Below are 18,944 nucleotides of genomic sequence, written 5' to 3'. Positions count from 1 at the left end.
AAGTCAGAGGCCAAGAAGTCTTGGACGACATGATAATTCCTTCCTAACCCCTTGTGTAAATGGTTATATGATGCAGTAAGACAATTTAACTGCTAAACTGCTTGTAATTATTTACCAAGATGTGCTTTTAATTTGTACCTAACAGGTCTACCAGCCTCAGTCCTTACACTCAGGCCTTTTGACCATGTCATCAGAGGATAAGGTGATCTTGGTGTTTCTTAATGTTGCCGTGCTTGATTTTATGTCTTTAATAACTTCTTAAGATTAAGTTTTAGTTTATATTTGAAACATATCCTTCTTATGGATGTGGCACTATTCAAGTCAAACATTAGTTAAAATTAGTCCCCCTAATTAAGACAGACTGAACTGTTTGTCAGTATTTGAAATATTTCCATCGAATACATTTGGCAACATTTTTGCACTGATTTTCTCTGTTCCTGCTGTGTGCCTGACTGTCCTTGTAACATTTACAAGTTTTGACTCCATTATTCAACTCCAACTGGTTCTTTTTGAAGGAAGAGCAGGCAAAGATAAGCACTTCGCCTCAGTTTTCATGAAAACTGTAGGCTGGAGAGAAAAGGGAGACTAGAGAAATCCAGCAGTGAAGGAAAGGCAGTGAGGACTCAGCAATTTTAAGCTCTGTTCATCAGCAGCCAGTTCTGCAGTCACCACGTGCTTTCTAGTCGTTATGCACATAGGTCCAGAGGAGCTGCAGCAAGGTGCTTCACCTTGCCATGGGGAGCTGCTGTGGAAGGGAGCCAGTATATGCTGAGGGAGGGATATAGGGGCAGAGGCATACATCCAAAAGCAGGAGCATTTCACTGGTTCTGTTGCTGGCAGAAAACTTTTAATGTTTTAATGACATTCAAGGAAAGAAACATGGCCATTATTCTATTAAGGCTCACAAATGTCTGTTTCTCATTTTGAGATGAAAAAGCTTGACCTTGTGCTTAAATTACAGGTGATGTCATCTAGAAAGCGCCTGCAACCTGGTAAAAGCCTGCAATTATGCACAAAGATATTCTGACAATTCAAAGAACGTAGTGCCAGGCTACTATCCTTAGAAAAGTGTACACATTTTCCCAACTTGGGCAGGTTTCTTCCTTTATGTCTCATTCCCACCACCAATGTTTTGGAGCAAAGCAGTCCGACAGGTGACAATTCTTGGAAACTGGAGCGCTCTGTGCTCCGTCCCCTAGCTTATTTGATATGAATTGTATTCAGCTACATGCAACTCATACACCAGTGCTTGCCTAAGGCACTGTCTACTAAGCATTGCAAGTGGAAATGTCAGGATGTTTAGCATATGCTCTTCAGGGACACAGAGATCTTTCCTGGAGCGCTGACGAGGTTAATATTATTAATGGAGATATCTGTAGTGGAAACAATCTTCCAAATGCTTTAAATATTGAGCATATTAAACAAAGAAAATAAAACATATTGAAGCACCTTAGAAACTTGCAAGGCAAATAGTAGCTTGGGGCAACAACATTTCTCATTTTCCAAGGATTCTGCAATGAATATGCAGATTTCTTTTGCTCCATTTAAAAAGACAAAGCCCATTTTATTATCTGAAAACCATTTACATATCAGTCCAAGCTGTCTGAATTGAGTTGAGCAATTTTAGCAAAACTTCTTTACCGTCTATCATTAATCTGAGCAATTCTAGACAGATTGTGCAATAATTGTTAAAAAGGAGGGGGGGGGGGAGAAAAAAGTCTTGCTTGTCTATTATTTTTGGACAGTTGTCTGGCATTGTTTGACAAATAGCATATTGAACTCATTAACAGAGCTGAGCATGAAAAAAACCTTCATTGAAGCCATATACAGAATGTTTTTCAGCGTGGGACTTATATTGTGTGAGTGAATGTGAGATTCATTAAAAACTCATTACCAGTGTTCTTCTCTCCTAATGAAACATGAACGGCAAGTACCATGTAGGTGGAGAGCTAATAACCAGCCTGGCAAGATTTTTGACTACTGGAAAGGAGTCTATGTGCTCTAAACTGTGTCCACAGGTGCTGCAGAGAGGACAAAACTTGGAGCAACCTGATGTAGTGGAAGGTGTCCCTGCCCATGGGAGTGGGGTTGGAACTAGATGATCTTTAAGGTCCCTTCCAACCAAAACTATTCTATGTTACTAGTTGGCAGTTGGCCTAGATAATTGTTGTAGGTCCCTTCCAACTGGAACTGTTCTGTTTCTATTCTATTCTATTCTATTCTATTCTATTCTATTCTATTCTATTCTATTCTATTCTATTCTATTCTATTCTATTCTATTCTGACATGCCTTCTTGCAAGGAGATCCATTCAGCTCCAACAGAGCTGTGGTGAATCCTAGGGGATGGGAATTTCTCTTCCCATCAACCAAGCAGCAAACCTAGAAGACTAGCTTGGATTAGAAGACTAGCTTTCTGGAGTCTATAATCAGGGAAAATAAATCCCAACCATTACTGTTAGCATTGCTTAAGTATCCCTTTCCAAAGCCTGTGCTGAGGGCTTAGCCTTTCTAGAAGGTAGTGAGAGCCTTTTTTTCAGATCTTCCAACATGCACTGGTCAGAAGGGCTAGATCTCTCCTTCAGGTGCTTAAATAGTGTCTTACACTCTGCTTTTGCCTGTTAAGTTGCAGTCATGTTTATGGAAGCAATCTTATTGTGCCAAAATTTGATGCTACTACATTCCTACATAGAAAAGAAGTCAATTTACTTTAGTCTCCTAATAAGAGTCCTTTTTGGGTTACTGTTCACTTGAATGGCTCTCTGTAGACAAACGTTGACTTTTACACAACTTGGAGAATGATAATTTCTGAGGCTTCTGCTTCTCTTTCAAATCTGTTTGAAACTGGTCAGTGGATCTAAAAGTTCTTGATGGGAAGTCACAGATGGATGAACAGATGAATAAACAGACAGATAGACAGCAGGAACACATAAGACCCATTTCATTAGGAAACTGGAATGAAAACAGAAGTAGCAGTGGGTACTTGGATAATAATCGTATTTTGGTCACTAATTTAAAAAATGCCATGTTTTTGTGATCATTTCAAAGCTTGTAGATGATGTCCTTAGTGGTTTAAACAGCAAAGGAAAAACCAACAGGATATTGCTGAATTTTTTCAGCTCCTTTTTTGGTCAGTATGCTAGATTTTTATAGTTTGGACTATATTTTAAACCTTTAAGGCCAGATTCAGCTTGGAGAGTCCTGGCAATTTCTATGCAGGATTAATGTGTGTCATTAAGGAGAGAAATATGGTCTAGTACTTTTCAATAGCAGCAAATGCTGCTATGGCACTCCTCTGATCAACATATTTTTTACTTACTGTAAAGCCTTTGGGCTGCTCCTTTCTTAAATGTATGAAATATACATGCAGGAAAGCTGAGAGTGAATTGTTGTGATTTGAGCTGGCTGCTACATTCTTGCAAAAAAGGGCATTCTTGTTCCTAACTCTTTTCCTTTCATGCTGATCAAGCAGAAAACCAACCCACCAAAAGGAAAGAGGCGGGATATTTACTGACAAACTGATCCAAGCTGCCATGTGGTCTGACTGTCCACCGATCTATTAACATGGAGGGGTTTCCTAGGTGCAGGCAGAGAGGGCGAAAAGCAGGAATGCTCTTTTGGGCAGGTGAAATACATTATAAATCTGCACTGAGAAAAAACAAGTGCCCCAAAAGAGAACCATAAGGAGAAAACCAGCTGGATAAAGCTGGAGATTTTCTTGCTAGGTTGCTCTGAACAGAACAGAAAAATCCAGTTTTCATAGCCAAGCAACTTCTTTGAAATACAGTAGCTCTAGAAGGCCGTGGAAAAAGTTGGCCTCGGTATTCCATCTGTAAGAATATATTGGAATGTGCTAAGAAGTAAGGGCCCTCTCTCAGCTGTCAAAATAGGGACCCTGGGGCAGAGCTGTTACTCTGTACATCCCACATTGCCTGGAGGGATGCGGCTCTTCCACAGCTGAGTCAGCAGCAATAAGGATCTGCAGCCAGGCAGCAGCAGTCACTGCTGTCCCATTTACACTTGTATGAAAGCAGGGCACCATTCCAACACACCAAGTGCAATACCAAGTGGTATACATACAAGGTGGGATTTGCAAAAGCTCTCTCTGTTAAACCGCTTCTGTTCCCTTTGAAGTTGGTAACACATTCCAATTGCTCAGTTGGGCCAATAGTGAAAGCTTTTAAAAACTCTATTTTACAAATATTAGAAACATGATAGAACCAAGGATTCATTGTCAAGGTCATCATAAATAGCCTCTGTCAATCCTCTCTGTTTTCCAGCTTCCCCGTTTAATCCACCAATTGATGCTGCCTAACAGGCTGCAAAAATCTGCTTTCTCAAGCAGTTATGAGACGGCCTGTAAATTTATCAAAGTCCTTTCATAACATACCCAAACTATTTACCATTGCCTCCAGAGAAGTCTGCTTTGGAACAGTATCGTAAGATCAATTTATCCCACTGAAACATCTATTAGCAGAAAGAGAATTAAAAAAAAAAAAAAAAAAAAAAAAAAAGAAAAAGAAAAAGAAAAATGAATAAACCAACAGCAATAGCACAGCTCTGGAAAATATGAAGTCATAAGTAGAGTTCAGCCAGAGCAGTCTCCCATTAAACTTTGTTTAAGAGCCAAGTTCCACCCTTAGATATGTGTGAGCTGCAATTTATTTCAGGGGGAGCTCTGCTGTACTTTATGTAAGGGCAAGGCTTAGACACAAGTATGTATCTGTTATGAGTCTGAGAGGAGTAAAGCCCATTTCCCTTTAGCATTTTTTGGTGCCATTGGCACAGATGGGATAGAAAACTGAAAGAAGTGGACAAAACAGCCTATAGTTTTACAGGACCTGTCTGTCAAATTTAATTCCTTCTTACACAAGAGCTGAATGCCTGTGTTTCTAAATCTATTAAGCTACTTTTATGAGATGTGGTAGTCTTTCCCCATGCCCCTACTACCCCCATGAGACTTAAACACACAAGCAGAAGCTCTAAGGCTTGTCTTTCTAGCTTCTTTACTCTTGGCAATCCCTTTGGGAGACAGTCAACAGGAAGTGTTCCCTAGGAAATGCACATGCTTTATGAAGAAGGGACATACACAGCAGTCTGGCTTTACTTCCTTAAAGCCTTCCACTTGTCTGACAAGTAGAGCTCTGCTGAATGAGGAGGGAAGAAGGACTGGCAGAGACTTTTCCTAACCTAACTTGCACTCCCAGACAGGGGCTGGGCATGTCGGCAGCTTGCGCTGTGCTGGGTTGCATGGATAGCTTCAGGCAACAGCCTTTATCGTCGCTGGGACTGGCTCCTGCTGCACAGCTGGCTGTTAGAGGGGACAAAAGGGTAAGGTCATGGCCACATGCATTTCTGCCTGGCTTCTGGAGGCACTCTGATTACCCGGGGGGAAAAGACAGAGGAGGGCCTTGCTCCCTGACATGAGCTGTGCCTTCAGTAACGCTGAGCTCCCAAGGTTGAGTTCCTTCAACTACAAGTTAAAAGAGCTCATTGAAGGAGAGGGAAGAGGGGGAGGTAAGACTCAGCCCTGCCAAGCGCTGAGCCTGGATGTGAGCAGAAGATTAAAGCATTTCATATGAAAAACTCTGGTAAATGCAAAAGCTTTTATACCCCAAGGCAACTCTTTAAATACTGAAATACTAACTCTAGCTCAAGAATTTCCTGTGCCTCAGATCCCTAGATGGTTGCCCTGTACTTTAACTCTCCATTAAGCATCTGCTACTGGCTCTAACGGGGAAGATGGACCATCAGCTCCGTGCTCACTATAGCATTTTCATGGGCAGAGCTGAAAACCCATTTAAGTCCTGGTTAGGAAAGAGCACCCAGCACCATCAGGATCAAACCTACGTTGGCAATCACTTGTCATGGATACTGTAGCAGAGGTGCCAGTGTCCCTGGGAAAGAATGTCACTTTTTCTTAATACTGGTATAACTTAACAGCCAGCTGGTGAGGACCAAGGGGAACACACAGACAGCTCTGGTGATGCCACAACATCACTTTGTTGTGCAATGGCAGTGAAACAAAGGGTGGGACAAATCAGTACCAAATCCCATTAGCTAGAAGATGGATTGGAAATATCCCAGCAAGGATGGGGAATGGGAAAGACAAATCTCTGCCCTGGGAGTCTGGCCCTCAGCCACAGCTGGCATGCTATGGCTTTGTGCCTGTCAAGGGACTGATTTTGCATTCCTTTCTACAGGATTAGCAATGAGGATCCCTCTCCAAGGATTATGTTCACTGTGGGGAGAATTATCCTCTTAGGGACATGGATGTTCATGCCCATAGACAGTAAGCTATTACCTTAATGTGCCATACAGTGGCAAATAAAATCGGTTGCAAAGCTGGACACCCACATTTATCAGTATCTCCCTGGCAGACCTCCTTCAACCACCCACAAGTCCTGTACCTTGCTGTGTGCAAGGGTTGACCCCTTAGGGTTTGAGAGCCTTTTCTCAGGTGTGAGCTGTGAAGGAAATAATTTAGGTAGAAAATGGCATGTGCCAGATGTTCCAATTTCCAAGCTTATTTTCCTCATTCAATGAGGAATATAACCCTGTCCTCTGCAATGAATCACAGACACAATCTTTAATTACAGGACATGTGCTCCCCTCCTCCCAATGACTGCTGCAGTTTCATATCTGACAAAAATAGGCATCCAGACCTCCGAAGGGAGTAGCTTGTATTTCCCCCTCTGGCCGCCTCCGGCAGCTGACAGGCACTGCAATGTCCTAGGGCTAGGCTGCACTGCGTTTGAAAGGGAGGGAGATTTACCCAGTGATTTGGTACTCAGGTCACTTAAAAACAGCACAGTGGAAGCAGCAACATGGAAGTCATGCTCCCATCTGCTCCACTCCTGGCCTCTGGAGAAAACAGGACACAGGATACGCTTCCTGCCTGGGGAAGGCTTGTAGCAGCCCAGGAGAGAAGGCATGACCTTTTCCTTAAAGGAAATGCAAGTCATGGAGAGGAGTAGGAGGAAAAAGTCCAGGCTGCATTTTATCTTAAAAACAGTGTCATGCAGTTGTACCTCCCCTTGCTTTCTCCCCCTGTGTTTAAAGCTGATCCTTACTTATTTAACAATGACACATTTTTAACAGTTTCCTCTGTCTCTTCTACCCCATTGTTACTCCACTCAGTGATGAACCTTCTGACACAAGTCAGATGCTGTTGAAATGAAAGGTTTCATTCATTGCAAGCAAAGGAAATCAGAGGAGGTACCCCAAGAGGAGAAGGGCTTGGCTCATGTTCTGTTTCCAGCTCATAAATGCTTATGTCCCCAGGATGCAGAGATTAAGCATCTCACACAGAATGTGGGAGGAGGAAGAAGAGTCTTTGTCCGAAATTCACAGATTTTAATGGATTCCAGAAGGAGAAATCTTTTACAGAGGAGTAGCAGCAAAGTTCAGAGAAATGCAAAAGCATTTATCTCGCCAGTCGCATTCCTGCCTGCCAAAAGTGGGAGGGGTGATTTACTCCTTGGAACAAGGGCTCCCTTATGGACCATTAATCCACAGGGAGAATGAGCTCAGGAGCCATAGACATCTTTTCTTAATGTGCAAGAACCTTGAATCAGCAGGAAGTATTCTTCTTTGGGAGAATACAGGATTGGTTTGTCTTTATTTGCTGCCCACTACCCCCTGCCTTCAATAGCAGTTCCTACAATAACACTAGTTACCACTGATAAATCACTTTGCTTTCATTAAAATCTGTGGTGATAGTAGCTGAGGCTGCCGTGAGCTAAATCAAGGAATTTGAAGCAGAGTAATATTAAAAACTGAAGATCTAAAGTCAGCAAATTCTGATCTAATTCCAATGAAATCAGTATAAACAATCTCAAGTTCCAAGGTACAAGTATCTCAACACCACTGACTCTGGCAACGCAATGATAACTTGCAGTGAGTAAGGCATTTCCTGAGAAGCTCTGCAGAAATGTGAAGGAGACAGAAATGGTCAACTATTTGTCTACATGCCAGGACCTCAGGTGATGAAGCTTTCTGTTTGCAGCTAGAGCTGATCAGAAAACATGCACCAAAAGTTATGGTAGGAAAGGGGTTAGATCTGGTGGACAATTCTTGTTTCTGTGTTCTCGTTTCTTTAGCAGTAATAAAAAGAAAAATAGTCTAATTTTGTCTCACTTCAACTCTCTGAAACCACCTGAAAATATTTCAGTTGCTAAGTGAGGAACATTAAAGACTGGTTGTATCTGTTCACAGTACACAGACATTTACAAAATGCCACTAGTCTGTAGTGGATGGCATTTTATACTCTTTATCTTGGTGAAAAAATGTGCACAAAGAACTCCATTTCTGTATTCAAATCTCCCAAGAAGCACTCACTCTATGCTCAAATTTGCCAGGTTCCACATAAATCTGGTAAATCCACATTCTTATTGCTATAAATGACTTACAAGATCAGGAATGTAGCTGAAAGAGAAAACCTAAAGCTGGCTGGTGTCCTTGGGTTTTGTGCTCTCCTGTGGGTCTGTGTGTGCACACAGCATACTTTATTTTTGCTCTTTGTCAAACGTGTCACAGTTAGGCTTTGACAAGTTGAAAAGTATGAAGATTAAACAATCATGTTTACATGTATTACCACCCGCTACTTCATTTCTTCTATGGTGCTTAAATGTTCAAGCATGTGGCTTTGAAACACGCTACCTTTAATGCACATAAAAACTCTGCTGGATTTCCAGCTTGCTTTGATCTCCGCAGTATAGAGACTATCTCAGAGAATACAAATAAATATGTTTAGGGGGAAAATATTTTCAAGGAGAAAAACCTAAAGTCCTTCCAACTTGGTATGCTTTGCCAGTTGATGTCATACCTAAGGTTGTTTTTTGCATTTTATCTTTATACTTCAGGAGGCCTAAATCTCTGCCCAGAACGAGCAACTTGATGAGGTAACTTGGGAAGGCGAATGTGGTCAGTGCCCCTAATCATGAGCACTGAAGTTGCAAATAATTGTTTCGTGATTTTTGTTTAGAAAGGAAATGGAAAGAGAGATGATTTCTCTCCAGAGGAATTTACAGACCAAGTAAAGCAAAAACGATACATGTATTAAGAAAGAATGGGAAGGATGTGAGAGGAAAGATGGTAACAGCTTGTTATTAATCATGAATAGGAAAGTGACATTGACTAGAGAGATGGAAACAGAGGAAGAACTTGGCTAACCCAGGCTGTGAGCAAACCAGATTCTTTCTGGGGCTGTACAACACCATCTTCTCCATCTCTTGCCACACAAAGTCACCATGCATCATTGCCTTTGTGGTAACAGCTTGGACTTAAAGTAATTTCAAGTTGTTCCCTGTACGGCAAGCAAGTAGAAATGAGACCTGTGTTCTTAGGTCAAGGTGTGGGATTATTGACTTGAGAAGAAGGAAGCATAAACTAGGGAGATATGGTGAGGTGGGTGGGCAAGTAAGCAGCATAGGAGAGGTGTTTGGAGGGACCAGATCCATCCAGCTCTGCAAAAGGTGAGATAGAAGGTGATTTTTCGTTTTTTAAAGAATAATCAAGGGTCCTAACACTTATCATTGATGAGCTCTAGGTATGCAGGAGAAGACATCTCGCAGTGGGAGATGGGAAAGTGCCAAAGGCAATCAACAAGATTTCAAAAGGATTGTTCCCTTTCCATTAGACAGACACAGCCTGAACAAGAAGGACCTACAAAACACCTCTCTCCTCCCTGACCTGGTGCTGTTCTTGCCCATGTTGATGTTAGCAGAAGCCATTCATTCCACTCTTCTTCATGGCTGGAGCAGGGATGGGATGAGTAATAGGAGCAGCAACAGAGTGTGCAGAGCACACTGAGTGTGTTTTGAAAAAGAGTGAGAAAACCATGACTTCCCTTTTTTCCAAAGCTAAGGGGAAGTTGGAATGGAATCATGGCTCTCAATGGCAGTTTTGTTTTCTGGTCTGCTCTGCTCAACACCTTATGCAGGGTTTTCTGCAGAGCTGCAGCCTAATCCTATGTACATCCCCCTATTTCCACCAAGGGCTTAATAGCCATTAGTAACTGGTAGTGTATGCTTCTTTAAACTAAAAAAATCCCAATGACTTCAGTGAGGGGAAAACTGGATTTCTATGCAACAGAGTCCAAAAATCAAAGTCCACTGATGTAATTATGGAAATTCAAGAGACCCACACAGTAATAAACTCTCCTAATTGTGTGATTCAGGATGTAAAAAGCATGTCCCAGGTTGTAAATAAAAATTCTTATGTGATGAAAGGAAAGATCTGGAGGGGGGAGGTGTTGTTTCGTAGCAAGTTATGAAGATAAGAGAGCAAAGAGAAACCAATGGAGAGGAGATGAGGAAGGGAGATGGAAGAAGGGGTGACTCCCAAAGGAAAGAAGGCCTCAGCCCAGAGGATGACAGGGCAAGATTTATGTCTTCCTTGCCTGTACTTTTCTTCCTTCCCACTGCCAGGACTGTGGAAGGTCCTTGAAAGAAGGGAGGAAATGACATTTAACAATGGGGACCTGTGTGTCTCACCTATGTTGAGATATGAACACTTACCTGTGGGCTGAGAAAAGGACACACAGGAAGTATTAGGAGGTGCAGAGGATATCTGAACTAGGCAGCTTGAGAGGCAAGGTATGAGAAAAAGGTAATGATAGAGACTGGTCCGCTCTCTGAGAGCATCCTTGCATCACAGGTACATCAAGAATTTAATTTTCTGCTCTCTGTATTGGATAGGACAGGGACTGTGCTCATGACACTTGAATGAACCATCAATAGTTAGAAGAACAACCTCTGCTGGCTTATAAGTGCTGGTTATTAAAGCCACAAGAAATTACAGACTCTACTGAAAATGTAATTTCATAATAAATTGGTCAATTTCTAGCCCTAACACTTGCTAAGAAAACCTTTAAAGCAGAATTCAACAATATACCCATATAGATCCCAGAAGATAGGAATAAAACATAGAAATCCAGATTGCCATTTTAAACATACTTCAGAATTTTTGAAAACATGCACAAGTTTCTTGAATTATTGGATGACTACATTTTTATGGCAACTCTTCACAATCCACTGGAAATATTTTTTCCCTATCCTTGTTCATACACGTAACTCATTAATCACCTGTGTTTAAGTGATTTGTGAGCTATTTGTTTAACTAAGGATTATTTGATTTAGATAAAGTTGGTCATCAAGAGCTGCTTTTTCACCCCTTGTTAAATGATTGAAATTTTTGAAACATCCAATTAGCACATGAGAAGCATCTTGCTTTTGTCTTAGTAAGAATGCTTTTTCAAAGAAACAATCTTATTTTTCTTGTGTGCATAGAACAAATTTGCCTACACAAAAGGATCAAGTTAACCTGGAGTAACAATTCTGTGAAAGCTACTCCAGTATAAATTAATTTTCTCATAAGTGTTTGAGGCGTACACAGAATTACATAATATGATCAAATTGATTCTTGAGTAAGTTTTCTGCTTCCAAAGGAGGATAGTTGTGCTTTAAAGAATAACTTTTATTTCAGCATGAATATGCTAAAATGATCCGTTTTTCTAGAAAACAGTCCTGAAGATGCAACTACCAAATTCTTCCAGCACAGATGAGCTACTAGAGGAACACAAACCTGACCAAGTCTCCTGCCTGCTTGATGTTTAAACTTGCAGCCTGAAGAATAGCGCAGACTTGGCCTCTCCTAATCTGGTTCTCCCCTTTTAAATAGCTTGATCCATATGGAACATTTACTTCCCCCTTGTTTCTTAAGTCATTATCATTGCTTGTCTCTGGATATTTGCTTATGTGGACATGGGTCCTGTAATAGTTTCCAAGATGGATTCAGGCAAATACTGTAGATGTTTAAATTCAAAAGATGGAGTCATTCAGTGTCTATACCTTCGTGAGCTGCTAGGCTTGGACTGTATATACAGTCAGCAGAGAGACACCTGAATCTGGCATCTGCAAAGGATAGTTTGCATAAGGCCATTTCACTGTATTGTATAAAATGAATATGTTGTCATGTTTTCCACCTTCTTATAGATAGCCCAGATCATCTTCTTGCTTTCTTTGTTGTTCCTGAATTCATGCTTCTGCTAAGCCTTCAAAAATATAGTAATTTTTTCTGGAACTTTTGAAGGTATCTATTATGTAAAAAGGGAAGCATGAGCTTGTGGGTATTGGTCTGTGAATAGAGATGTGGTCAGGGAAATAAAACTCTCCATACCCAGAAGCCTGGCTAGTGAACAGCCATATAAGTAGTGAAAAAGGTGGTGTACATATATATGTATGTCTTTGTATATGTATACACACAGATATACAGTATATTATATATACATACACTTTGTGTGTGTATACATGTATGTATATAAAGAGTTCAAATCCATTTTCTAGGTTTGTTGTTACTAAAATAGTCTCTGCAAATCTAAACACCTACACAAATGTAAAAACTTGATGTCTGATTCTACATTCCTGTGACCTTGTCACACATGTGCTTTATAATGTGAACCGCCTCATAAAACTAGACATTTTAAACATGCAGTCCCCAGTAAAATAGGCATTTATCACTCATGATAACATGGAGCTGTCTCAGGGTGTGTTCAAAAGCCCCCCTGCAACTTACTGATAAAGAGCTTAACTCCATTTCAGGGCTTATCTGAAGAAGAAAGAGGTAGACTCTTGTGAAATAACTGAATTTATTTTTTTTCTAAGATGAAAAAGAGAGGGAGAGGGAAGGAAAAAAAAAACCCACTTTAAAACTTCAATGCAGTAGAACAAGTTTAACCCGTTGAGATTTTAAGTGAAGTTTTCTGCATCATCAGGAAGAACCCTGTGGTGAAACATATGTCAGAAGAGAAGAAGATATGAGAAACTGGCCTCCTTTGCAGATGAGAAGATTAATTAAGAGGAAAATCACTTAGCCAGATGTCTCATTGGTGAAACTACACGTGCAAGGTAGATCTGCAATAAGTGAGCAGCATACCACAGAGTGCATTTGATTTCCATGCTAACATTGAACAGATAGGAATCTGGTGTGAATCACATCATGCTGACTCCTGGAGAAATGGAGGAGTACAGATTTTATTTCAGCTGCAAATTATGAGCTGCATGTCTTGTTGTTACAACATTGCAGTATCGTTACTTGGTGCCATTGAGTTATGGGTTACAAATAAATTATCCAGAGAAGACAGTCCTTTTCTCCATTTGTGTTCATAAATTGTTAGTGAACCAAACCTGATTTCTCCAAGTGCCAGATTTATTCATTCGCCAAGTAGTTTTTCAGAATGCTTAGCAGCTGGTGAATTTTTCATCAGCTCATTACTGGGGTAATACTGTCAAATTCATTTGACTTAGAAACTTAAGTCTTTCAGGAATAAGTAAAACACAGTCTGTCTGCTGTCCAAGTACTTGCCCAACTAAGGTGTTCAGGTATTCTTGCCACTGTGGCATCTGGATGTCCCCCAGTTTTTCATGTGTTTCCTATCACGACTTGGATGTGAAGCAAAAAATACGTAAACAAAGATCCTACTAGTGCCAAATGTCATGTTTAAAAGTTTTCTGATCTTTCTGTTGGAAACAAATAGGCCAGTTGCCAAAATACTTCTGAGCTACGCTTTTTCCTAAGCATGAATTACAAAATTAGAGAGTGGGAAGCAAAGAGCTGTTGCCCCAGTGGATCTGCTGCAATCAATACTAACTCCTACATCCTGGCTGCTATAAATGCCTTCCCATAGCCAACAGCTGCCTCTCCAGCACTGCCCCTGGAAAGCAGTAATTTCTCTCCTACCTGTAATCTGTCCTCTCTCTGTTGTCTACTGATGTTTTGAAGAAGGGGTGCCTGTACAGCACTTAGCACAATCAGATCCCTCTGTTGGCTTGAATTTCTCTATGCTATAGGAATACTAATCCCTCCCCAACAATAGAGACAGGCACTCCACAGAGCAGACACACAAACAGACTTTCATTAGAGAATGCAGTCCCTAAAGCCTGTTTTACAAAAGGCTTTGCTGATTGGACTCAGTCATTTGAACAGTGATGGGTACAGGGTATATTCCACAAGAGTCTAGAAAGGAAGGTGCAGCAGTAACAACAATGAGATGCAGACACTGCACGATTCTGTAATACTGATAGGCTTAAGTATATAATTAGCCATAACCTGAATCTTTAACATCTACTGTGTAAATCATTGGCTTTTTTTTCCCCTTTTTATTCCCCACCTGTGTGTGTGTGTGTGTGTGTGTGTGAAAAGCAGTGCCCAGAAATGCTGAGAACTGTGTATTTTAAAAAAAGCAAACTCTTGTTTGGGTGGACATCCCCCCTATTCCCTCCAGCTTAGCAGTTTGCCAACATTTCTGCTGTTAATTACTGAAATTTCAGGTGCATTCTGAGCCTTTCAATTTGCAGACTTCCACATCAACATGTCAGGCAATGAGGGTGTCAAATAGAGCCCTGGGGTATAAAGCCAAATTTTCCAATTCATATACACAGTAGTAGGAGACAAATATACAAGCAGAGGCATTCAATTTACATAAATGCTTGTGGGATACGTTTTGACAGTTCTGTGCTAAAAATGAGAGGTTATTATAATCTGTATGTTTCCTTGCTTATAAATGCTCACAAGTTTACTAGTGAAGACCAAAATTTTCATAATCAATAGCCTCCATTTTGGTTTATTAGTTACTGTCACCGACAAGTGCTTCTGTTGATTAAGGGCAATGAAATCAAATCTATTGCCAAGGCAGTTGAATAACATGATTAAAAGTCTATGGGGATAATTTTCAGCTTTTCATAGGCCCTGTGGAAAGGGTAAGTGGTATTGCTCCAGGAACATTTAAAGAACCAGTTTGCATCCCCAAAATATATCTCATAATTAGTTAACGATAGGACAAGACTGTTCTCAGAATGAGACTCACCATTCATAGCTGTCACTTTGCCTTTATGGGGGGCCACCTTTGCCAAGCTCTCAGCCTCTCTGGAGGGGACAGCCCACTGTTTTTGCCAGAAGCCCTAGATGTCATTGTGGCAGGTGGAGAAGCTGGGCATGATGGAGCCGAGTCCTTCTGCTTGCAGGACAGAGGCAGCAGCAGGGTCTGCTCCCCCTATTCAGGGCAGGGCTTGCACCTGGGCTACTGCTGAACTACAGCTGGCAATGCAGATGGAACGCATACAGCTCACAAGGCTTGCTTTGCTTCACTGCCTTCCTGACCCTCTTCCTCTCTCTGCAGCTGAGGTATGACCTGAGGTCCAGGCTTACCTCCCAGTTTCCTTTTGAACCTATATAGCACAGACCTCACTGCTTCCCTACCCACCCAGAAAGAAGACCTTTTCTGCTGGTAGGTGATGAGGAAGAGAAGCCTCCACAAACTGCTCTCCTTAACCACTCATTCCTTTGAAAGCTGGCATTTGGAGTATAAGAGGCCCCAAATAAAACATTCCCAGCATGCTGAGTACAGATTAAATCATGTAAGGTGCAGAGCCCTTCTCCAAGGGGATGAACACCCTTGACCCTCAAAGATGGCTTTGCATAGATCACTGCCTCCCCAGACTGAACCTTTGACCTGGTGACGTTTATTTACGTGGGTCCTTCACCTCGTTTCAGCTGTCCAATTGCCTCAGAACTGGGTCACTGCAGTCTAAAAGGAAGAGGTCAATAGCTGCAGTCTGAACAGAGGTTGCCGAACCTGTGGAATTCCTCAGATTTTGTAATAAGTCAGGCAGCTACGGCCTGTACATCTGAGCAGAGGTGGGAGGAAACAAATGCAGCAGAGGTGGGAGGAAGCAAATGCATCACCAGAAGGCGATGCATTTGAAAATTATGCATTTAAGAATCAGAATGTTCACATTCCTAGCAGTCAAGCTAGGACCCTTTTATATCAGAAGAAGAAGAAAATAAACTGGAGATATGTTCAGAGGACAGCCAATGAAATTCAAGCCCAACTCCGTTTTTTGGCTTTGGTAGCAGACTTCTTTACTTAGGTTTTCCATTTTATTCCAGCCACACACAAATGTCCATTAACAATTAATGATGGAGTAAACATACACACACTGCCTAACATCAGCGGGCTGACTCCCTTGCCTCTCTGTTGAGTGTATACAGAGCCCACTCAGAGCGATGGGATATCTGAGCTGGGCATGGGAAGTGCCCAAGGTTAGATGATGTGGCATGCCCATATAGAGGCAGAATACATTTGCAGAGTTCACAGAGGTGAATATTTTAAATCTGAAACAGTAGTCTGCTCCCACCTGGATTACCAGGATAATACTGCATTTATAAAATGAATAAAAATTCCTTATCAGCCACGAGCGAATACAAGGAGATAAGCAAAGAACATGAGCAATTAGGTAACTTAACACTGTTCAGTTTACATCAGTAGGCAGCTGCTCTGTGGTCTCACCTGCAGGTACTCAGTGAAGAATTATTATGTTTTTTATAGTAAAAGGTTTTTGCTGATTCTTCATGCATTTCCACACCCATTTCAAAGATTTTCGCTGTGGTTATGAAGCAAATTTGTTTTCCCAATTATTCTGCCTCTCTGGCAAACATCTGCTGTCCATGCTGTGCAGTGCCTGTCAATACACTGATCTTTCAATTTCTTGTTTCTTGCAAAAATTGCTGGAATTTTACTAGGAAATAAGAACGTTTTCCCCAAGAGCAACCCCCAAAACCTCAACCATTATATAAACAATGCACAAAACTTGCATTACACAGGAATATAGTACTATCAGACTTACCTTTAATTTAATTTTTTTCTTAATCTGTAAATTTGATCAATGTAATTGAAAAAAAAAAACAAACCAAAACCAAATACAGACTGAAGAAAAATATAGGAACATCCTGTCTGCATCAGTGAGGGAAATTATAAGGGCAGGTAAAGAATAGATAGTCAGATTAAAGAATCGACAGTTAGATAGTCACTATTTTTTAGTCATAATACTTCTTCTGGCTAGATTGCAAGCCGTTTATTTTCACTGGCAATCATATGATCTTAAAATGATTCAAGCTGAGAATTCCTGCCTAGGTTTTGGAAAAAAATGGGAGAACTTGATGCATCAGCTTTTTCTCACTATGAATAGACAAAAGGCCCCATGGGGTACTAACTCCTCATCCAGACCCACCCTAGGGCTTTCTGTGGGGTCCTTGACAATGTGAGTCTCTCTGAGAAGTGATTTGTAATATATTCAGGACTGTAGAGCTGGTCCTGGACTTGTCACATGGCCAAGTCTGTCACTAAAGATACAAGACTGGGTCTGAACCATTGTTGGTTTTGTGCAATGAGCAAAATGCACCTCAATGAGTCACGACCACCCTCCTGCACATGCTTGGAGAGCACCAATGGCAGTAATTTACTCAAGCTTTTCCAAACACAAAGTCTCAGAATCCTGAATTAGTCTGCATGTTTGTTTCCTATCAATAACAGAAAGCAAGCTGTAATAGAAACAGTAGAAAACAAGACATAATATTCTAAACTGCTGAATAAAATAAAATATAATATAAAGCTAGGATCTGATCTTTCTTGTTGGTTAGAACTTGCAAAAAGGACTAAAGGGTAAATAGAAAATGCTAGTCGGGATTCCAGAGATGCTGCTCACTGTGTCATTTCTGCTGGATCAGCCTGCCTCATTCAGAGCTTGGGAAATATTGTCAGTGTCAACAACCATACAGAACAAATATTCAACCATATAGAAGAAATAATCTTACAGCAACCTCTGGATCAAATCCTGAATCTCAGGCAGTTCTCAGCAGTGCCGTCTGTACTTTCTGCCTTTGTTACTGATACCACAGTATGATAAACAATTCTGCTATTGGCAGTTCTTTTATTAAAAATAATACAAAACTACTGTCTTGAATTAAAACAGGAAAGATTATACTAAAGCCATAAAAGAGATATGGAGCTATTGCAACACCAAAACCTCAGTTTCCCTATTGACTTTTCTTAGCTTATCAAGTTAGAATCCACCCCCTTCCACTCTGCTTTCTTTTTAATACTATCCCAAAATGAACACTACCATGCTGCAGCTGAGCCTCTGTGCTCACTTGACTGTTTGGGCCGAATTCTGTCTGTTCAAATTTACTGAAATATGCCAAGTTACGCCAGCAGAGAACTTGCCCTCCTGTACCCTCTCTTGCTGAGAAACTAATTTGCTTGTCCTTAAGACCATGTTTCTAAATTTTCAAGAGCAGAAACGCATTGTGGCTTTAAATATAGAATGTCAGTTTGTGGCTTGCGTCTCATATTACACACAGACAGCTTGAGCTCTAAACACAAGTCGGGCAGCACCATTAATATCTTAGAAAAGAGTCAGTACACTTTCGAAATGCTCTATATTTTCATTCCTGCAGGCGGGGGGAGGGAAAAACATTCGACTGAAACTTTTTCTAAGCCACGGTTTAGGCGGAAGCGTTACTAACTTTGCTTCGTCCTATTCAGGAGCCAGTTTGCAGAGCCCGTTTCAATTCTTCACACACACACGCGTGCACAAGCAGAAAGAATAAAAAAAGGAAACCAGTTTCATCACAACTTTTTTTTCTCCAGGATTAGTCTCAGGCTTTTTTTTTTTTTTTTTTTTTTTTGCATATGAAGCGCATTAAACAACCTTTTCCTTAAGCGGCAGACTGATAAATCCACCCTTACTGTAAAGAGGGGGAGGATAATGGTACTCACGTGGTTGAGATGTCGCATTGTTTTGGTAACTCATAATTTACGCCTTTGAAAAGTGCCTTATTTGTGTTGACAGTCTCTCTTCCCTGCTCAGAACCGACGGCAGGATTGAACAGAACAGCTGGAAGAGCCCAGGAAAATGCTGCTCTTGTTCGGGCTCTCCTTGCCTGGCTCCTGACCCCTTTAGAACTGGAAAAGGAAACAGCACATGTGTCATTCTCTTTTGCCTGTGTAGCTCACATGAGCGGGGAGGGGCACCCATTTGCAGATAGCAGTAACTGTATTCAAGTTTTGCAAGTTGGATGTATTCCACCCCTTTGCTTTTACTAGCTA

The 18,944-nt window shown here is 41.1% G+C and overlaps 1 protein-coding gene across 1 annotated transcript in view; it reads right to left on the bottom strand.

Moving 5' to 3' along the window:
* GYPC (glycophorin C (Gerbich blood group)) overlaps positions 1-18,648 on the bottom strand; it is a 29,789-nt gene extending 11,141 nt beyond the window's left edge. The window contains exon 1 of the mRNA XM_009961841.2: positions 18,615-18,648. Coding sequence (XP_009960143.1) covers positions 18,615-18,648 — 34 coding nt within the window. The remainder of the gene's footprint in view (positions 1-18,614) is intronic.
* Between the last annotated feature and the right edge of the window lie 296 nt (positions 18,649-18,944).

This window comes from Leptosomus discolor, chromosome 5, assembly GCF_034619465.1.
Source record: "Leptosomus discolor isolate bLepDis1 chromosome 5, bLepDis1.hap2, whole genome shotgun sequence".
In the NCBI taxonomy this organism is placed as follows: domain Eukaryota; kingdom Metazoa; phylum Chordata; class Aves; order Leptosomiformes; family Leptosomidae; genus Leptosomus; species Leptosomus discolor.
Note: the sequence above shows the minus strand (reverse complement) of the source record. Positions and strands in the feature narration are given on the sequence as shown.